Genomic DNA, 21,986 nt, shown 5'->3' with positions numbered 1-21,986 from the left:
ATAATGATAAATATGTTCTTCTGAACTGATCCAAGATAAAAAAGGAAGAATATTTGTAATAATTCAAGTTATTTAAAAGGACCTGGATATTGCACTTTACAGAATGGTTACTATACAAAATGAATACACTCACTAGTTGATTATTCTGGGGAAACTCATTTTAGATACAAAGATATATTCACACTCACCTAGTAAATTAAATTTCTCAGCTTCTACACATGTAAATATAAAAAATGAGCTCTAAGTCCTAGGTGGCAATTTTTTTTTACTTTTAGGTTACTTTGTATTGAATGTTTTAATTGATAAGCTTTTAACTTAAATAATCTATTCCCATTTCACCCTGCAAATAGCAAGACAGTTTTTAGTTTTTTAGACGTCTACTTCTAAAGAATTCTTAATCATTCTATAACATACCACTCAACGCTCCAACTGCTCCAAAGTTTAAGGACTTTCCATCCATTATACTGGCATCACACTCGATCTCGCCCAAAAGGTTCAGGTTAGATCCCATTCCCGCATTTGTAAAAGGTGAATCCTAAAAAGGGGGGGGGGGGGCGGGGGAAGACAACATACATTACATTATAAACTTCAGTGCACTATATTTAAAGTATGCAACTGAATTTACTAAAATGAAAGCCCTTGATATTCAACAGCCAAATAAATCCTCAAGAATTTCGAAGGCCTACAGAGCAAATGACGAGCGATGGGGTTGTGAAACAAGGATTCAAGGGGTACACAGTGGAAACCCGGACACTTCATCTTCAATCTGGAGAAGCCAATCGTAATTCCCAGTTTGCTGGGGAGTGGGGAAAGAGGGTGACTGACACAAGGCCAACAAAAACATGAGTACAGGGCACAGATAATAGTGTTGGCATCTGTAAAGCGCTTACTATGTGCAGAGCACTGTACCAGGCACTGGGGTAGACACAGGATAATCAGGTTGTCCCACGTGAGGCTCGGGGTTAATCCCCACTTTACAGATGAGGTAACTGAAGCACAGAGAAGTGAAGTGACTTGCCCACAGTCAGACAGATGACAAGCGGCCGAGCCGGGAGTCGAACTCATGACCTCCGACTCCGAAGCCCGGGCTCTTTCCACTGAGCCACGGATGCAACTCGCCCTCCTACCAGTCCCCTTCCAGTGCGAATCTGAGCGCATGAATCTGAACTACGACGGGACGGAGCGTTCACTCCCAAACATAAGAGTCCCGGGAGGAGGAGATTCCTCCTCAAACTGGTTTCTGCTTTTAAAGGATCTCGGAGAGGGCGCTCTTGGCCCACGCTCAAGTCAGGAATTGAGGACCGTTCTACGGCCAAGTCCAGAGATCCTGCTCAGCTCAGGATCCCGAGAGGCTATCGGATTCCTAAGATTGGGCCACTCTGAACCAGGGCATCACGAGAACTTACATCACCAAACCTGGCCTCGCCTCTTGAATCTAGAGGGAACGGCACTACCTATCATCACCCCGTATCGCTCAGCACTTCGATGACGTACAAAGAGCAGGTCACACGGTACTGTAAGGTTTCCATTGCTACCGAGGCCAACCACCACCAAGAATACTGTAGTTTCCAGCCCTGCATGGAAGTCCTACCGTCGGTTCACCGGAAAGAGCCCTGCTGTTGGCTGGTTCAGTGGAAAAAGGCGGGAAGAAGTGGAAAATCGATCAATAAGAGTATTTAATGAGCTCTCGCTGTGTGCACAGCACTATCCTAAGCGCTTGGAGAGAATGCAATTAGGTAGACGTGAACCCGGCCCGGAAAAATCCTGAACATTCCAAGCCTGCTTCCGGCTCCCGGCCCCCCTTGCCCCAACAGGAATGTGACCGGCAGCAACAAAAGGGTGTAAGCAGCACTCGGCAGACAGCTGTCCCCTACAGGTAATTTCGTCACGAAGTTTCTCGCTCCCAAAGTCCTGACCCGGGACTCGTCCACGGTCCTCGAGGTGGGACGTCATCGTCAAGAGCAATGAGAGCAACGGAAAATACTCTCAGGGGTCAGCCAACTGCAAGATTTACACATTTTGATGGATCTAAAAACAATATAACCTTGTATAGAAGGGTTGCTAAATTCATGCGTTTTTTTACATGAATTACGGTGATAATGGGAAATGGGCTATCAATATTTAGCATCTTTACAGGTAATCGATAACAGTACGTACTTAAATTTATATGTAACTTATTCGTGCGCTCTGTGTGCAGGCTGAATATACCCCTAACGTTCCAGGAATCTTGGCTTAACGGTCCATCTGAATGCTTCTTCTTAAAATCCCGATCGGAAATCAGGAAAGACTACCTCGACGCTCCCTATCGCCACCGTTGTCATCGTTATTGTGATTATTACCGTTACTATTGTATCTGTTAAGTGCTTACTATGGGTCAGACACCGGTAGATACAAGTTAGTTAGGTTGGAGACAGTCCCTGTCCCACATGGAGGTTCACAGTCTAAGGAGGTGGGCGAATCCCCATTTTACAGATGAGGAAATGGAGGCAAGATCACACACGGCAGCAAGTGGCAGAGCTGGGATTAGAACCCAGGTCCTGTGACTCTCTGGCCTGCGCTCTTTCTGTTATGCCACACTGCTGTTCCCTGACAGTGTGTACAGAAAGAACTCATTACAGTTACTGAAAGACAATTCGTTCCAACATGGTGTAGAGCAAAAGCTGGCTATTTAATATCAAAATTTGCTTTCCCTTAGAGGGCTAGTTGCAATTAGAGGATCTTGAGCAAATAGGAATCACGCATTACTAAACTAAAGGAGTCTTTCGTCTTTCAAGAAGATGTGTGTCTTCCTCCCCCTCTCCCTTCCCCTCCCCTCAGCACTGTGCTCATTTGTATATATTTTTATTCCCCTATTTATTCTGTTAATGAGGTGTCCACCCCCTTGATTCTATTCATCGTGATTAAGTTGTCTCGTTTTTGTCCGTCCGTCTCCCCCGATTAGACTGCGAGCCCGTCGATGGGCAGGGATGGTCTCTATCTGTTGCCGAATTGTCCATCGCAAGCGCTTAGTCCAGTGCTCTGCGCATAGTAAGCGCTCAGTAAATACTATTGAACTGAATGGAAGAGATCTGTTTCTGGTGAAATTGTGTTATAATCTGCTTTCTGACTTAAAATCCTGGTGTACCAACCATTCAATGGTATCGAGTGCTTACTATGTGCAAAGCACTGGACTGAGCACCTGGGAGAGTACAATACAACATAAGCAGCATGGTAAGAGCCCGGGTTTGGGAGTCACGAGTCACGGGTTTTAATCCCGCGTCCGCCACTTGTCAGCTGTGTGACTTTGGGCAGGTCACTTAACTTCTCTGTGCCTCAGTTCCCTCATCTGTGAAATGGGAATTAAGACCGTGAGCCCCACATGGGACAACCTAATTATCTCGTAGCTACCCCAGTGCTTAGAACAGTGCTGGGCACACTGTAAACGCTTAACAAATACCATGACTAGGCGGCAGACGAGTTTACAGTCCAGAAGGGTGACAGATATTACGTATAATAATTTAAAGGTACGTATATAAGTGCCGTGGGGTTGAGTATGGGGCAAATATCAAATGCCCAAATGTCACAGATCCAAATGCCTACAAGACACGGGAGGGAGAGAGAGGCTGGGAAAAGGGGGCTTAATCGGAGAAGGCCTCTTGGAGAGACTGATTAGGCTGTAGGCCCGTCAACAGGCAGGGACTGTCTCTATCTGTTGCCGATCTGTACGTTCCAAGCGCTTAGTACAGTGCTCTGCACACAGTAAGCGTTCAATAAATACTACTGAATGAATGAAACCGTGGCACTCATAATACTCTGAGGTGGAGAGAGTGGTGGGTCCGGCATATACGGAGGGGGAGGGAGTTCCAGGCTAGGGGGAGGACGTGGGAGAGGGGGAAGCGACCAGATAGGTGAGATCGGGGCAAAGCAAATAAAGCGGTGCCAGAGAAGCGAAGCAAGCACATCCGGGCTGTAGGAGAAGATCGGCGAGGTAGGAGCGGGTGAGCTGATTGAGCCAATGGTAAGGAGATGCTGCTTGATGCAGAGGTCGACGGGCAACCCCTGGAGCCTTCTTGAGGAGTGGGGCAACGTGGACAATCACCACTGCTTCAAAGCCGAGGGGCCGCCGCCGAGCCGAGAGGAGAGTGCTTTTCCCCAGCCCTGGACCAGTCACCTCCCACGTCCTCTTTCACCACGATCACGTCCTGGGGGCCACCACCTCCCACTTCCCCCTTGTAAAACACCTCCCCTCCCCTGCCGCGGCCAAGGGGATAGAGGGCAGACAAGGGTAGACTGAGCCAGGATGGGGACGGCAGCTGGGCGAGGGCCCCGACTTGACCCTCGGAGCGGAGCGAGAGGGCAGGGAGACTGGAAGAGGGGGATCGAGTTTCCATCACAGGGAGGCAGGGGCGCAAGGGGAAATTCCCCTAGAACGGAAGAGGATAAACACGGAGAAGAATTTACAATTCAATTTTGACTTACTTGAAGGAGTCATTTATCACGCGGGGGCTGCTAACAAAATCCGTGAGAAAATGTACCCTACAGTACAGCCATTTATGAGCAAGCCACATTTGAAAAACACCTCATCTCTGTTTGGTGGGGTAGCCTGATTTTGCATTAGTGGACCGGTGCCTCAGTAAAAGACGGTCGGAGGGAAGTCGGTTTACGTCTGGTGAGAGTTCCAATATCTACTGCGGATAATACACGAAATAGTTGGTTCCCTCCCAAATAACGACCGACTATATTTAAGCGACCTTCGAAGTTGCAATATAACAGATAAGCATCACGTCTAAAATTAAGGCGTACTCACAGACTTTGAAAATAACAGGTGCACGGAACAAAGTGAAAATCAGTTTTGAATTCTTTTAAGTAACCTTAACATTTCATTCTTTTTTTTCCAAACCGTCAGACACAATGTTCCCTTGTGTCACGCGCGACTGGGAATAAATCTGATTCAAAGTAGACGGAGATAAAATAATCACTTAATTTATGCTAATCACCTTTTTAAGTCAAGGGGGGAAAAAAACCTCTGAAGAACTGGACAAGAGAAGCCTTATTTTCAACAACCTTATTTACTGCTAGGGAAATGAAAAATAATATTACGAAACTGTAAACAGCAGACAATTCCCCATAATGGAAAGAAGAGAAATTGAAGAAAGGATTTGGACAGCAACTACTGAAAAATAAAAAGAAGCAGACTTTATGGGGAAGATTAAGCTTTATATTAACCTTCCTTTGAATACTAGTCTCGACAATAATACAGGAAAGGCGAGAAGGGTTTTTTTTTTTCATTTGGTTCCCCTGCCATGAAAAATAAAAATGTTTCTATTTAATACAATACTGCGGATGTATTTTTAGCCAAGCCAGGGATCTGCAAAGCATTACTCTTTCACTATAAACCACAACCTGTGTTACCCATTTAATGTTCCTAGCTATAAGTGTAAAATAAAATAAGAACTGTTTGCAAGTGTATAGTATATTGGACCACTGGGGATGTATTATGCAACTTCTGCATAATACAGATGTAAACAATTTGGTTTTCAATGATGTACAAAAACTAGATCGGCACATTGTAAAATCATCTTATATAAAATGATTTATGTTTGCCTAACTTCCAGGGGGCTCCTTTATAGGCATTCACAGGAAATTATTAATATGTTACCATTCACACTATGTCAGTCAAGTGTAAATTTACCAAACACATCATTAACTGAACACACAGACATATTTATCAACCAGATTGCTTATTCACAAGAAAATGAACCAGAGTCACAGAAACCCTATATGAAATAGTTGGCTTGTTTTTATCAATGACCAGAATGATCTACTAACATTTATCTCAGAAGTAAAGCATGCTTAAAAGAGAAAAGAATTTTTCAGTTAATTCATTTTAGTCAATCTCTTCAAAACGGATAAATGAAACAGAACGTCTACCTTGAGATTCTTCTGGCTTTTTAACCAGATAGGTCCTAGTCACGTTTGAACCCATTTCCTCATTTCAAATAGGGTTTTAATCTAGAATTACAATTTTTACTATCATTTTATTGACTAGGGCCCTAACTTCTCTTCAAAAGATTATATATCATTATACCGAAGGCTGAAAATCAATTCGAAAAGATCTATACTGGTCTTTTTCACTTCCAAAATGTGTTTCTATTTCAAAAATTGTTTTTCTTGAGCCATCTACCCTAATAGAGCGACTTCTTGTTTATCAGGTGTTCTTATCCCCTTTTCGGTTGAGGGAACACAACACAAGGTGGGCTGCTCTCAGCATCTGTGTGAATATACATATAAATGTCCCCAGGTCAAAAAGAAGTTCGGGAGAGGTTAACCAAAAAAAAAAAAAGGAGATAGACGGGGCAATCTCAATCAGATCACCCTGGGCAACAGGGAGGTCTCTGGATTGGAGTACCCACCAATTTTAATTTCATCAGGTAAGCCAAGTCCCATCATTCTGGGCTTCCCATTTGGGAACCACTGCTCTAGGCTGATGCTCCTGAATCAACCAAAGCATTTACCAGAGTGCTTGATATACGGCGATCACTTATTAAAGTCCGTTATTACGCTTGCCCTGTCTCTAGTCAGATTCCACAGCCTCCTTTGATCATTCATTCTATTTTCTCCTTAAATTATGGTACTTGTTAAGCACTACTATATGACAGAGCACCGAGCCAAGCAACAGGGTAGACCCAGATGGAGTAGATACAGATAATATCTAACAGAGCCCACGTGGGGCCCCATGTTGACTGAATGAGAGATGAGGAGTTTATTTTTTTAATGTGACTGTTAAGCACTTACTATGTGCCAAGCAACATTCTAAGCTCCGGACACTGTTCTAAGCACTGGAGTGAGGATAATGAGTGGAGTGGGGATTAAGACTGTGAGCCCCACGTGGGACAACATGATCACCTTGTATCCTCCCCAGCACTTAGAACAGTGCTCTGCACATAGTAAGCGCCTAACAAATACCAACATTATTATTATTATCATTATTAATGCTAAGATTGTGGGCTTGGGAGACAGGGAGGATCGTGGCGTTGTCTATGTGATGGGAAAGATGGGAGAGGAGAGGGTTTGGCTGAGAAGATCACAAAGTTTGACTTGTCTGGTTGTTAACAAAATTCAGTACTGGTAGAAGGAATCCAGGGGCACTATCCTAAAATTCATTCTGTAGTTAACTTTCAATATTCACGGGCATGTTAACCAGTCTGTACATTATCCAAATCCTTTCCTGCACCTCCTCTCTTCTTTTCTCTGTTTCTTAGGCATTACAAAGCCTATTAGTAATTCCAAAGAGTTGACAGAAGAAGAGAAAGGTTCAAATGAATTCATTTTGTTACTTCTTTCTAACTTCAGTAAATATCTGGTAAGTAGGAACCCAGAGGGGGATAAACATTAATGGCTAATATTAAGATTTCTGGAATCCATGTGTTTTAAATTTATCTACGCTGTGTAATACAACAATACTGTGGTCAGAAAGGATGCTCTCATGCTGCACTAGCTGCAAGATGATTCTGGAATTAAGTCTGGGCGCTTCATCCTCCGTGATTTCAAAAATCAGGCTTTTCCCTGACTGAGATAAGTAGAAAAGAACCACAAAAAAATCGAGAGTAATGAAAATGGAAATGAAGAGTAAATAAATGCAGAAATTATAACATACCTATGAGGACCATAACTCTGTTATCATAATACCTTGCAGCAGGATCATCTAACACGGGAAGACAACTATTTTAAAGATCTCCTGGGAATGTATACCTTCATGATTAGACAGGGTTAGTAAATATATGTGTTTAGTTGCAGGAAGCAAAATTGTACCTTCTTGAGTAATGCACTTTGGAAATAACCCAATACGTCATATTTGGCAAGGTAGATGCCAGTAATCACATATCTAGTACTTTTAACTCATTTTTTGGCCAGAGTAAACTATAACAAGCTCAGATTTTGTACCTTAATGGAATTTTACAACAAGATTCAGTTCTCTTTTGAACTTTAGTGTTGCCTTAACCCTCAGGTCATTAAAAAAAAAACAAATCAAACTTACCAAGACGCCGGAAAAGTTTTAAATGAACATTCAGATAACACGAGGCATTACTAGGGAACTCATTTAACATATATTTTAATCGTTAAAAACACTGTACAAATATATGCTGGAAAGAGAATGTCTCCAATGGATCTCGCCCAAGAAAAGTAAAGTTAATCAAAAAATACAGAAATCATAACTAAATCAACATTTTAGATAAAAAACTCTTTCATTCATGAATACAGAAACAGGGTCATTTAAAACTTCAGAAGCCCAAGTAAAAGAGTTCCTTAGAAACAAAACACTGTCCATTTTCTTTCAATAACTGCTCTTAAACTCTAAGAACCATCCCCATTTTTTGGCCTTCTCTTTCTTTTTTCTACCTCAGGATGTATTTACAGATGCGCTGGCAGTTTTACCGACAGGCATGCTAAAATTTCTTGTTGTGGTTGATCAAAGTTGGAATGCCTGCCGAAATTACTCATTTAAACAGTCCTGAATTACATCCAGCCAAATAGATTGCTCTACTTTTGAGATGTGTAAAAACAGTATTTCAACTATCTTGGAAATAGTTTGAATGAATATTTGTTTGCATCACACTCTGTGACTACTACTGCTTTCTTAAGTCAAGCACATTAGACACTACAATGGAACATCCTTGAAAGACTAATTACCAAAAAAAGTCCAATTGCAAAATAGTATGCTATATAAAAAACCCAGTCTGCATCTGTGAAATGAATTAAAAAGTTTCACGGTCGTCTTGAAGTACAAAAGCTAACTGCAAAAGAAACAGAACAAACAGAACAAATGCCGTTATGTATTCATCATAGCATTTGTTGATCGGGCACAGAAAATCCTTTTAGACAAATGGAACCAGATTTTTTTTTTCTAATTTACTACTAAAAATATTTAAATGAAAAAAACACTGCACATCTGCTGCCTCACCCTTTTCCTCTTATTAATCTGCCTAGTTTACAAATAAATAACATAATTATGTAGGAAAATCACATCACAGCACTATAGATTATTTTATTAGGTTTTTTATTGAAAACCACAGAATTGCAGTACAAAGAGTTACTTGTCAAACATAACACAAGTCTCTAAAAGAAAATCCTGGCTTGGCTGGGCTTGCACATCTGAAATAGTTTTTAAGTTTGTTTTAGTTGGATTCTTTACGACGTCCAGGAAGAGGTTAGCACAAACGGTACCTGAAACTGTCTTTTCCGCATCAGCTTCAACAGAAAGACAAATGTGGCACTTTCACTTGGATTGCCAATTCTGGCATCAAAAACAAATCTTACTAGTTTAAATGATTACCTCTTATAATCATTTTTGGACTGTAACAGAGAAAACTGTCACTTGTCAACAAGATAACAGCAAATCCAGAAAGTGCATCTGTTTCCAACTGTCAATCTGTCAAATGAGGGAACTCGTAGAGAACAAGTTCCCGGGGCCTTCCCCCTTCAGGGATCATTTGGAATATTCCGGGATGAGGCTTATCTCAGCCAGTAAAAGGAAAACTCCACCTCCCCTAGGGACAGGGCCAAGATCTCCTAACACCAGAGAGAAGGGAAGTGAGGTAATTGAAGCTGACTGTTGGCTGTTCTGCAAGCTGAGCCCTCCTACCCTTGAGCTCTATCTCTAAGGGATCTTCACTTGGTATCCTATTTCTCTCCACCCAACCTGTATTTGGGATAAAAGGGAAGCTAAAGTGGGATCATTGGGCTATTATCTTAAATTGGGCGTAGTCTTAGACTGAGCTTTATTTCCCATCTCTTCTTCCAGCAAAATCTCTCAGGCAGCACATGGTTTAACTGCCTGATTTTCATTAAAGCCTCCACCTGGCCCTGGAAGTCCACCTTAGTGCCTGGAAATATTACTTAGCAAACCTAGTCTTTAGAATTCTCTGTGGTGCTCTTTTTCCCTTCTTCCACTTTGTGATATTGACGGTAATGGTCGATGGGGTCTACAGAGAACACTCAGTTGGATCCTGAATAGAGTGCCTGATCTCCCACATTCCTTTACTAAGTCTAAAAAACAGGGTGTCTGATTTGGGTCCCGGTAACTGGCTGAACAACAGAGTGGCCCCAATTTCGATCCAGCTGACCACCACAAAAAACCCACAGCAGCGTCTAGTAGGAACATGCCCTGTGAAAGTCTTATCTCCTCCAGGAAGCCTTCCCCGACTACCCTCTCATTTCTCCATGCTATTCTCCCTCTACGAACCCGCATTCCCACCCCAAGCAATCGATACTCATCCGACCTCCATCGCAGAGCAATTGTCTATTTCCTCTAGCAGTAATTTACTTTATCATCAGTCTCCCCTTCTAGCTTGCGAGCCCCTCGTAGATCATGTCTACCAACTGTTTTGTATTTTCCCAAGTGGTCGGGACACTGCTCGGCATAGTATGTATTTAATAAATACCACGGATCGATGCTTAGAATTCCAAGATTCGTCACCTGTTTCTTTCATCCTGTATGGATAGCACAGGGTGTGATGCATCCCTCCGAATCTGAGATGAGGAAATGTGACCATTTAGCAATCCTCTCTGTTATGGCTGGCAGCAGATGGATGGCCAGCACTTGCTTCCCAATTTGTTTAACAAGACCTAGGAAACAGATACTATTTGAGCGCTTTCTTCAGGGGAACATTTGCTATGCTTTGAGCCCATCTCTCTCTGCAGTAAAGCCCCATGGCCAGAATATTTATCCCCACATTTTTCTGGGTCCATTTCCGCACATCACCTAACCAGCTGAACAACAGAACAATTTTGGAGGGGGACAAAAGCTTAACCGACAGAGTCTTTCATTTTAGTCTTGCACGAAATTCCAATGTTCTGGGGTACACTTTATAAATCCTCGATAACCAAGTACCTTCGTATCCAAAACCAAAAGTTCGATTCCTATCCCCGGTGCCCCGTGAAGTTTCTCTGATAAACGATCAGAGAATCAGACAAAAGTGAAATCTGCACCAACATTTATCTCCAAGAGGAATGTCAACCTTCTGGTGTTAAATGAATCTAAATTGTAAGTTTCGGCATCTTTTTTTATGGTGTTTGTTTAGCGTTTACTTTATGCCAGGCATCGAGCTAAACGCTGGGGTAGACACAAGTTAATCAGATTGCATACAGTCCACGTCCCACGTGGGGCTCACAGTCTTAAACCCCATTTTACAGATGAGGTAACTGAGGCACAGAAAAGTTAAGCGACTCGCCCAAGGCCACACTGCAGATAAGAGGCGGATCCCGTATTAGCAAGTGAAATCTGACCGGGCATTTACCTCCAGAAAGACTGTCACCTTTCGAGGTTCCACGAATCTAAGTTGTACATTTCGGCATTTTCCTTAACTTCCAGACAATTCTAAAGCTGATAACCAGACGCTGAGAAACATCTTTATTATCATTAAGAGATACGAATGGTCCTTAAAAGCTAATTTAGTAACGTAGTCAAGCCCAGGTGAAAACATTTTCAGGCCTCCAAGTATGAAGAAGTGGATCTTCTCCCCAGATTCCCTCCCCTCCACCTCTTTTGTGCTTCTGTGATCCTCTAGGGTGTTTGGGTTTTTTTTTTTTCTTATTGTCTTTGAATGGGAGTGGCATGGAAGCCAATTCTGGTTGGGATATGAAGAGGAAAAGCTGCTTGCTGACTACTTAACTGTGCCGGCATTCCCACTGGTCTGAGCTTGCCACCATGGCCCTCCCAACCCCAATCTAAAAACAGAATGAAAGCTAGCACAAGAAGTCACTTCTTCTGACCCTGCTATTTCTATTGCCTCGACTACAGAGCTTTACCTATCCCAGAGTAGCACTGGCAGCCCACTAAGAGGAGACTCTGGACACCTGCACATTTTACTCAGTGAATCAAGCGGCCCTGAATGTGGTATTCAGACTTGAGCATTCAAAAGAGAAGATAAATCTGTGTTCACTAAGCTGCATTCTCCAAGGCAACTGTTTGTTCTTGACTACAATCAGCTATTTTCAACTACAACGGAAGAATAAACTGTACTCCTTCCTTGTGCAGAAGCTGAAACAGCGCAGCCACTTCAAGACTATTCTCAAAGAATCCCAAGAAAGACTGTTTTTTAACGATGACACCCAAATCTTAGGGCTCCACCAAAGCATAAGAATTATTTTGCTGAAATGCAGAAAGGAAAATCCACTGTGAAATGTGTTTATGCTTGAGAGCGATTCTTATAGTTTTACTGGGTTGAAAAAAAAAACCCCACCATTTTCCCTTAAGCAGCTAAATTTGTATTAAATGATGTTTTAAGCACTATGATTTTATCCAGAAAAATGGAATGGTTTCCGATGAGATGAATAATGTGTAAGTATATTCGGTATAACTTGCCATACAGTCCTCAGAGCAAGAATAGTATCACTGCTCAAAACAGGTTGGGCACTGGGGTTGTTTTTTTGTTTTTGTTTGTTTGAGGAGGTGACATGTAAAGGGGTGAAGGTTAAATGTAATTTATTTTTTCACTGTCCCAGGCTAACTGGGATCTGGTGTTTCTCTGCCCGACTATGTTCACCCACAGGCTGGCTTTGAATTAAATCAACACCTTAGCATAGAACAAGCAAACAAATTGCCTCCTGAATAGATACAGATCTTCAGAATACAGTTCCCTTGGTGAGAAGGCCAAATTTCCCAGAAAAGGTGATCTTCTCCACCTCCACATAAGAGGGCCAGGGGTACTTAGACACAACTCATTAAGTGTACATCTTAATAATAATAATAACAAAGCACTCAAAAGGATGCAGAAAAACATCAAGACTCCATAAACAGCCGGGATACACAGAAATACATTTGAGGCACCAGTGGAAATACTACTGAAGAAGACGAGGCTAGAAGGCTAGACAACTCAGATGATTAATGCTAATTAAAAAAAAATTACACTATAAAAATAAAGTGGCTCCAAAGTGAGAACTGAAAAATAAGAATAAAACTATTTTAAACTATTACAAAACAAAGAAGTAAAATGTCTTAGTGCACACACATAAAAACAGACCTCCCATAAGCAAAGAAAAAAGACATCAATGGAAGGCAAAAAAAAAAAAAAGATTCTTCAGGCTGGTAAGCCTAAAATTAGACTTGTCTGCCATATTTTGGTTTGTGGGTACTTACGACAAACTGTCTCTCCAATCTGTTCTATACACACTACAGTGAGCAGGCTAAATACTAAAACATCTAACTATCCAGCTGTCCACGAAAAGATGATTTCTAGAAATGAAGACATAAGGCAACAATGTGCAGAAAACCTCGAAGTCTTGCTTTCAGAAAGAAAACTAATTCAAAAATGCCTTAATTTGAATGAAAGAGTACTGAGAAATGAGATTGGGCATTTTTTCTATGACAAGTGAGACCTTCATGCCACAAAAATCTGGAAAAATCAGATGAAGTGTTCACGATTTCACGATATCAAAAATAACGATGTAGCCACGTGGTGCAAAATGTCCTTCTCGCTGTAAAATTCTGACAGAGTCCATGTTTGCTTAGTGTACACTCAGCCAACTATCAAAACATAACAATGTGAATATGTGTATTTTCTTCTTTAAACTAATGTCATCGCTGGAAAGTCAAAATGCTTCACCAGAGCTAAAAACCAGTTTGCATGGTAGCGAGACTCCCTGGAGAGAGGTGAGGTACAAGGTCCAGAAAGAGGAGAGGGTTCTGGATCTATTCTCCAATAAAACTGGGGAAAAAAAATCAAAGGGTGAGTTTTGACTTTGGCAGGATGCCTTCCACTCACTAGCCACTGCCCTGCCAACTGCCAACACTCATAGAGTTCCAGAAACTGCCCGGATGCGATCCTGAGAAGGGGATATTGCGGTGCCGCTAATTAATACCCTGTGCAAATGCAAGCCAGACAACTCCATTTCCACTGGGAAGCAAGGTGTTCAGCAGCAGTCGGGAGTACTTCAACAGCGTGGCTCAGTGGCAAGAAATCAAAATTCCCAAGTATGTACTTTTGCACGTGGGCTTCGGGGTTTTTTTTTTGGTTTTTCCTCACCCCTTCCCACCTTAATTGTTCGGGTGACCATTCTCCTAGCCCCCTGTATCAAAAGGAGGCAGGGGAACCCAAAAAGTAGAGACATCCCACCTTGGCTGTCCTTCGACACTGGAGCTCATGGCCCGCGGAGGTCTGGGGAGTCCCAGCATCCCTGCCCACACCTAGACCCAGGCCCGTCTGGAAAGATCCAACTTCGACTGTGAACCCAATGGGAATGGGACCTGTATCTAAAGTTACCTCTAGGGAAAGTTCTGTCCATATCAACAGTGGTAGACAATTAACTCCGCTCTAGTACATGAGAAGCAAAGATTCCAGTAGCTTCCACTGGAAGAGTGATTTAGAGATGCAACGACAAGCAATAATGAGATGCTGATAAGCTGCTGAGTGGGTTTCACAGAAATATTCGGTCGTGGACCTCCGTCTGCATCCCACCCCGACGATCTCGTATCTACCCCGGTGCTTAATCCAGTGCCTGGCACATAGTAATAACAAATACTTAAAAAAAAAAAAAAACACTGTAAGGCCCAAACTGTTCCTTGCAACAAAGCTAATGTAACGGAAATCAGAACCTCCCAACAAATTATCATCCAAAGAGATGATTTTTACACAGTGGATTTCAGTTCACGGTGCATTACCATTTGTACAGTACTCTACAATAAAATATTATACCATCAAATATTCCTTGATATGCTTTGAAAGACATTAGAGTTGGAACAGTCATCTTCCTTGTCAACACCTCTTTCACTCACAGCATAAAATGTATTCTTTCCATAGACTGAAAAAGATGTCATTAATAATTCCAAAAAAGAATAATACTACAGCTTTTCATCTCCAAAGCACTTTCCAGGTTGATTTAAGGATCACAGAAAACAACAATCAAATTCAGCTACCTCTAAGGTGCAACAAAGCAGTGTCTCTATAAGTGCAGTCCACCCTCACTCAGATAATTTTCTAAATTCTAATACCAGGATATTTCATTAAATAAATTTAAAATGGCTAACCAGAATACGTTGGTTCGGACTCTTGCAAATAGTAAGGCAGTAATATAAATGATCGTATCAAATGGTTAGGAAAAACTACGTTTTGAAAAAGCTCTGGCTACAGATTATCGCATTGTTATACTCTTTTAAACACTTTAGGAAAAGGTGCCTAGATAATTTGAACATTCTATGGTTTTACTGCAAAAACTAGAAACTTACATGTGTTTTCAACAGAACTTTCGATATGTAATTAAAAAATATACCTCCAGTTCAACAAGAGCTGCAGTCACTGCATCGGTAGCAAGAGCACCAGCCTGTAGTTTTTCAATTGCCTGCAAAACCAAACGATTGACAATTTTCACTTTAAATACATACTAGAACCATATGCTTTCGAGACCTCTCAAAGCAGAAGTTTCAGTCACTCAAATTTATTGCAGTGGACCTTCCCAAGATTATATCAAGATTCAAAAGATAACAGAGAGTCAAATATATGAGGTCGATGAAGAATTATACCTGACCTTATTAAAACCATCGCCCCTGCCCTCCTCCCTTCCTTAACTTTTATTTTTAACCACTCAATCTCCAATGGCTCCTTCCCCGCTGCCTTCAAACATGCCCACGTCTCCCCCATCCTAAAAAAACCCGCTCTCGACCCACTTCCCCCTCCAGTTATCGCCCTATCTCCCTACTACCCTTCCTTTCCAAAATCCTAGAACGAGTCGTCTAACAATTCCTTAACTCCCATTCTCTCCTAGACCCCCTCCGATCTGGCTTCCGTCCCCTCCACTCTACCGAGACTGCTCTCTCTAAGGTCACCCGTGACCTCCTTCTTGCCAAATCCAACGGCTCCTACTCCATTCTGATCCTCCTTGACCTCTCTGCTGCCTTTGACACCGTCGACCATCCCCTCCTCCTCCATACCTTATCTCACCTCGGCTTCACGGACTCTGTCCTCTCCCGGTTCTCCTCTCACCTCTCTGGCCGGTCATTCTCGGTCTCCTTCGCTGGAGCCTCCTCCCCCTCCCATCCTTTAACTGTTGGAGTTCCTCAAGGGTCAGTTCTCGGCCCTCTTCTGTTCTCCATTTACACTCACTCCCTCGGTGAACTCACTCGCTCTCACGGCTCTGACTACCATCTCTACGCAGATGACACGCAGATCTACATCTCCGCCCCTGCCCTCTCCCCCTCCCTTCGGGCTCGCATCTCCTCCCGCCTCCGGGACGTCTCCACCCGGATGTCGGCCCGCCACCTAAAACTCAACATGAGCGAGACCGAGCTCCTCGTCTTCCCTCCCGAACCCGGTCCTCTCCCAGACTTCTCTATCACCGTGGATGGCACGACCATCCTTCCCGTCTCTCGGGCCCGCGATCTCGGTGTCGTCCTTGACTCGTCTCTCTCGTTCACCCCACGCATCCTATCCGTTACCGAAACCTGCCGGTTTCACCTCTACGATATCGCCAAGATCCGCCCTTTCCTCTCCACCCAGACGGCTACCTTACTGCTACGGGCTCTCGTTATATCCCGGCTAGACTACCGTGTCAGCCTTCTCTCTGACCTCCCTTCCTCCTCTCTCGCCCCGCTCCGGTCTATTCTTCACTCCGCCGCCCGGCTCATCTTCCCGCAGAAACGATCTGGGAGTGTCACTCCCCATCTTAAACAACTCCAGTGGTTGCCTATCGACCTCCGCTCCAAACAAAAACTCCTCACTCTAGGCTTCGAGGCTGTCCGTCACCTTGCCCCTTCCTACCTCTCCTCCCTTCTCTCTTTCCACCGCCCACCCCGCACGCTCCGCTCCTCCGTCGCCCACCTCCTCGCCGTCCCCCGGTCTCGCCCGTCCCGCCGTCGACCCCCGGGCCGCGTCCTCCCGCGGTCCCGGAACGCCCTCCCTCCTCACCTCCGCCAAACTGATTCTCTTTCCCTCTTCAAAACCTTACTTAAAAATCACCTCCTCCAAGAGGCCTTCCCAGACTGAGCTCCTCTTCCCCCTCTACTCCCTCTGCCATCCCCCCTTTACCTCTCCGCAGCTAAAGCCTCATTTTCCCCTTTTCCCTCTGCTCCTCCACCTCTCCCTTCCCATCCCCACGGCACTGTACTCGTCCGCTCGACTGTATATATTTCCGTTACCCTATTTATTCTGTTCATGAATTGTACATCGCCTCGATTCTATTTAGTTGCCATCGGTTTTTACGAGATGTTCTTCCCCTTGACGCTGTTTATTGCCATCGTTCTCGTCTGTCCGTCTCCCCCGATCAGACCGTAAGCCCGTCAAACGGCAGGGACCGTCTCTATCTGTTGCCGACTTGTTCATCCCAAGCGCTTAGTACAGTGCTTAGTACTAAACTGTGAAATGAGAACCTGTGAAAGGTTTGAATAGTTCCAAAAATACAACATACAATAATAATTATAACTTTGGTATTTGTTAAGCATTTACTATGTGCAAGTACTCTATGCCCGGCACTGTACTAAGCGCTGGGAGAGCTACAAGATAATTGGGCCGGACACAGTCTCTGTCCCACGTAGGGCTCACAGACTTAATCCCCGTTTTACAGATGAGGTAACTGAGGCACAGAGAAGTGAAATGACTTGCCCTAGGTCACAGAGCAGACAACTGGCATAGCCAGGAGAAGAAACCAGGTCCTTCTGATTCCCAGGCCTGTGTTCTTTCCACTAGGCCATGAATTAGGATGATTTATTTTAAAATATATTTTATCTAAATCTTCCATTTTCCCAAAAGCTAGACATGAGAAGGCCCTTGGAATTATTTGTTTTCTTAAAGAGAAATGTTTGAGTTTACTATAATTTTCATGCCCTAACCCAAAGTGATTCTCTCTCCCATTCTTAACTTTCACCAATTCACAGAATACAATTATTTGTGCTCAAAGTCCACGATCCTTTGATTTAGATATAATCTTCTCTTATTGTGAGTCGTTTCCAACCCACAGCGGACACATCTCTCCCGGCACGCCCCACCTCCGACTGCAATCGTTCTGGTAGTGGATCCACAGAGTTTTCTTGGTAAAAATACGGGAGTGGTTTACTATTGCCTTCTTCTGCGCAGGAAGCTTCTGTCTGCCCTCAACTCTCTCCCATGCCACTGCTGCCCAGCAAGGGTGAGTTTTGACTTTGGCAGGATGCCTTCCTCTCACTAGCCACTGCCCTCCGGTAGCCAACACTCATAGAGTTCCAGAAACTGCCCGGATGCGATCCTGAGAAGGGGATATTGCGGTGCCGCTAATTAATACCCTGTGCAAATGCAAGCCAGACAACTCCATTTCCACTGGGAAGCAAGGTGTTCAGCAGCAGTCGGGAGTACTTCAACCGCGTGGCTCAGTGGCAAGAGCCCGGGCTTGGGAGTCAGAGGACGTGGGTTCTAATCCCGGCTCCGCCACTTGTCGGCTGCGTGACTTCGGGCAAGTCACTTCTCTGGGCCTCAGTTGTCTCATCTGTAAAATGGGGATTGAGACTGGGAGCCCCACCTGGGACAACCCGCTTACCTTCTATGTACCCCAGCGCTTAGAATGGCGCTTGGCACATAGTGAGTGCTTAACAAACGCCATCGTCATTACTAAGCTACGTCTCACATTTACCGTGGGCAGGACGGCGTACCGGGTGCTTGGAAATGTACAATAAAGGTAAAGGCCACAAGCCCCGTTCTTGAACACCTTATTCTCTAATGCCAGGTTTAGGTTACCGTCTCGGCTCCTGCTGATCAATCGACGATATCGACTGCTTGCCGCTCTCCCACGACGTGACCTCAATCGGTTATCTTAAATTTCCTATTCCTCAGTTAGTTGGTTTTAACGGATGACTTTCGTAACGTGCCACAGACGGCAAAGTTCTCTATTCTTGTTTCCTCATCTGTAACCTCGGGTAATAACACTGGCCTCTCCTACCTCGCAGAGGTAGTGGAGGCATTGAGAGGCCCAAAGGAGATGTGATACAAAAATCAAATTCAAGCTATTATTCACCATTCTGATGCCCGATTACATCGACAAATAGCTAACGGCATTATGAACGGTAACGAGGCTGCCTCGGCTCTGAACAAGGGCTAAAAGAGAATGCAAAATAATTTATGGAACGTAAGCACTTTCTATCTCTTTTTTTTCCCCTTCAAGAAGCAAGACTGGCTGCTGGACTCGCTAATTTAGCCTTCCCAACCCAGTAAAGATCTTTGCCACTGCAAGTATAACAGGAGGAGTTAGATATCTAGCCTAGCAAGGGTGTGGAGTGAAAGAGACACTTCACCTCCACTCAGCTAAGCCCCCTCCTCCCTCCCTTCCCCTCCCCTCCGCACTGTGTTCATTTGGATATATTTTTATTACCCTATTTATTTTGTTAATGAGGTGTCCATCCCCTCGATTCTATTTATCGTGACTATTTTGTCTTGTTTTTGTCCCCCCGATTAGACAGTGAGCCCATCACTGGGCAGGGATTGTCTCTATCTGTTGCCGGACTGTCCATTCCAAGCGCTTCGTTCAGTGCTCTGCACATAGTAAGCGCTCAATAGATACTATTGAATGAATGAATGAAAGAGAGAGAGAGAGACAGAAAATAAACTGATCCCCAAACAATCGGTTCTCTTAAAACGTGTGCCTAAAATGTGCATTTTCAAAGGAACACGATGACTATTAGGGAACGTTCCTCAACACTGTGTCCAGAAACAATGGGTGGCGCTATCAGAAGAAGGGGTGGTGAGCATTCACGTGGGGAAGGCAGTATGAGCAATCAGAACACAGCTTTTCCTTACACAGAGCCTGTTAAGACTGTAACCCCCCCAAGATTTCACTCATTCATTCCTTCAATAGTATTTATTGAGCGCTTACTACGTGCAGAGCACTTATTGCTATTGTTCCTGTCCGTCCGTCTCCCCCGATTAGACCGTAAGCCCGTCGCTGGGCAGGGACTGTCTCTATCTGTTACCGATTTGTACATTCCAAGCGCTCAGTACAGTGCTCTGCACATAGTGAGCGCTCAATAAATACTATTGAATGAATGTACGAAGCGCTTAGATCCAGGGCGCTCAACAAGCTATTTAAGGCCCGTCAATCGATCGTATTTATTGTGCATTCACTGGGTGCAGGGCACTGTACTCAGCGCTTGAGAGACTGAAAGTTCACTGTGGGTGGAGAACGTCTCGGCTTATTGTTATATTGTACTCTCCCAAGCGCTCAGTACAGTGCTCTGCACACAGCAAGCACTCGATAAATACGAACGAATGAGAATACAATACGTGCCCCGCGTGTTCCCCGCCCACAAAGAGCTTTCGGCGTAGCGGATCTGAATGAGAATACAACAGGCAAGTGCACAGAAAACAGGAAATGAATTCAATCCGATTCTTTTTTCATACCTTCTGACAGGCTCGTTTGCACACGTGTTTATATTCTTTAGCTTTTGATTCGGAGTGATAACCTGCACCTGAAAATTAACGCAGAAAAAAACTGGGGTCAGCAGCTTGCAATAGGCTATTATTGAATCAACTCTGGAACACAGTTTACATTGTTCAGTGTGCTCCATCCAAATTAAAGTCATTCTATCTGACCTGCTAAAAACAAATATTACACACGCGGCTAAGATTCTGTGACTGAGCTACGGAAGCTGGATATTCATTCATTCATTCCCTCGTTTTGAAAGCTACATTTGAAAAACTGCTATCCGCCCCTTTTTAATATTGCCCAAGGGGGGGGGGGGTCCACGGGGATTAAGGAAAATAAAAACAATCAGTGAATGATTAAGCAACCACTTCGACCCCAGCATCGTCCGCAAGACTGTAATCTGAGCAAGGAGAATATATACTTAAGATCATACACCTGTGTTCTGCTGAAGAAGAAACAGAGGACAGTACTGACATCCTGACTCTCTAAAATTCAAATTCCCTTTTCCCGAGTTGCCCAGAGCTAGCTCCCAATAAGTTCATTTCTTAACCTACTTTAAGACACGAGTCGGAATTCGGTACTGTACTTATTTTCCGACTCTCGATTTTTGATGTCTCACCTGCGTGTACAAGCACGAATCCTACTCGTTTCTCTTTATGGGCCTGCTTGGTTTCTAGTTCTCTGGCTGTCACCTTAACAGCAGTAACTTGAGAGGACTTGGAAGGCAGCACTTCTGCTGAACTCATCCCCTTCTCCATGATCATACTCCAAGATTACCATCTTCTACTGGAAAAAGGGCATTCTTCCATCCAAAAGTTAACTCGGAAGAGGAATCCCCCTAAAGCAAAATCAAGACCAGATGTGACGCATTTCCTTCTACCCAAAACGCACATTACTAACGCAAATTCATGCAAAAGGAATTGTCAAAAATATTGCTATTTCAAGTTACCAATGAAACGTACGTGTCTACTTTGATACTCGCTAGATTCTCAAAGGACATGCAGATTTAAAACAAAAACAAATATGGAGCATGAGAAAGTTATAACGTACGCTACTGAAAATAAGGCAAGGCAGTTGCAGACAGCTGAACGGCAGAGAAGTGAGAGCTGAGGGGGTTTGAAAGATATTTTTCACCTGCCTTACTCTCAGTGATGCTCCATGTTACTTCAATATCTCTTTCAATATCGCTTCCTCCTCCCATGAAGCCAAATGGTCGATATCCCAGTAGACACTTTAAAGCAGGGGCTCTGAGAGGACTATAGCACTGCTAGGTTAACAAACAGATTAGACAACATAAGTGCTTCTACAGAGCAGCCAAAGAAATCACTTTAAAATCCGCTACACATTTTCCACATCTGAGCACAAAACGCCGGCGAGTAACAAGTTAAATTACTGAGCACGGATATGAACGCGGCAGTTTCTTCAAAACATAAATGAACGGCGGTCATATAAAACGGCGTTCCCGCATTCCTGGAAATGTGAATTTCCAATTTTCATGAAGGACGAGCCACAGTTTTCCGTCACCAATTGAGCTACATAAAATTGCAACCTATTTGAAAAGCGCCTAAACTCAACTAGTTCTTGAATTATTTACACTCTCCAAACGATGCTCGTCTCTGTCCGAACCTACT

The 21,986-nt window shown here is 43.7% G+C and overlaps 1 protein-coding gene across 6 annotated transcripts in view; it reads right to left on the bottom strand.

Annotated features, from left to right (window-relative positions):
* TASP1 (taspase 1) overlaps positions 1 to 21,617 on the bottom strand; it is a 121,672-nt gene extending 100,055 nt beyond the window's left edge. For 2 of the 6 annotated variants that reach the window (XM_029071868.1, XM_029071870.1), the window contains exons 1-5: positions 21,490 to 21,617; positions 20,975 to 21,193; positions 20,331 to 20,398; positions 15,247 to 15,315; positions 415 to 535 (exon numbers count right to left, since the gene is read on the bottom strand). In XM_029071868.1, the coding sequence (XP_028927701.1) occupies positions 415 to 535; positions 15,247 to 15,315; positions 20,331 to 20,398; positions 20,975 to 21,119 (403 nt within the window). In that variant the 5' untranslated portion in view covers positions 21,120 to 21,193; positions 21,490 to 21,617. Of the gene's footprint in view, positions 1 to 414; positions 536 to 10,456; positions 10,606 to 11,276; positions 13,708 to 15,246; positions 15,316 to 20,330; positions 20,399 to 20,974; positions 21,194 to 21,489 lie in introns of those variants that run through there. The other 4 variants (XM_029071869.1, XM_029071873.1, XM_029071871.2 and 1 more) reach the window with 4 other exon arrangements.
* Positions 21,618 to 21,986: the final 369 nt, after the last annotated feature.

This window comes from Ornithorhynchus anatinus, chromosome 9 (genome assembly GCF_004115215.2).
Source record: "Ornithorhynchus anatinus isolate Pmale09 chromosome 9, mOrnAna1.pri.v4, whole genome shotgun sequence".
Classification (NCBI taxonomy): Eukaryota; Metazoa; Chordata; class Mammalia; order Monotremata; family Ornithorhynchidae; genus Ornithorhynchus; species Ornithorhynchus anatinus.
Note: the sequence above shows the minus strand (reverse complement) of the source record. Positions and strands in the feature narration are given on the sequence as shown.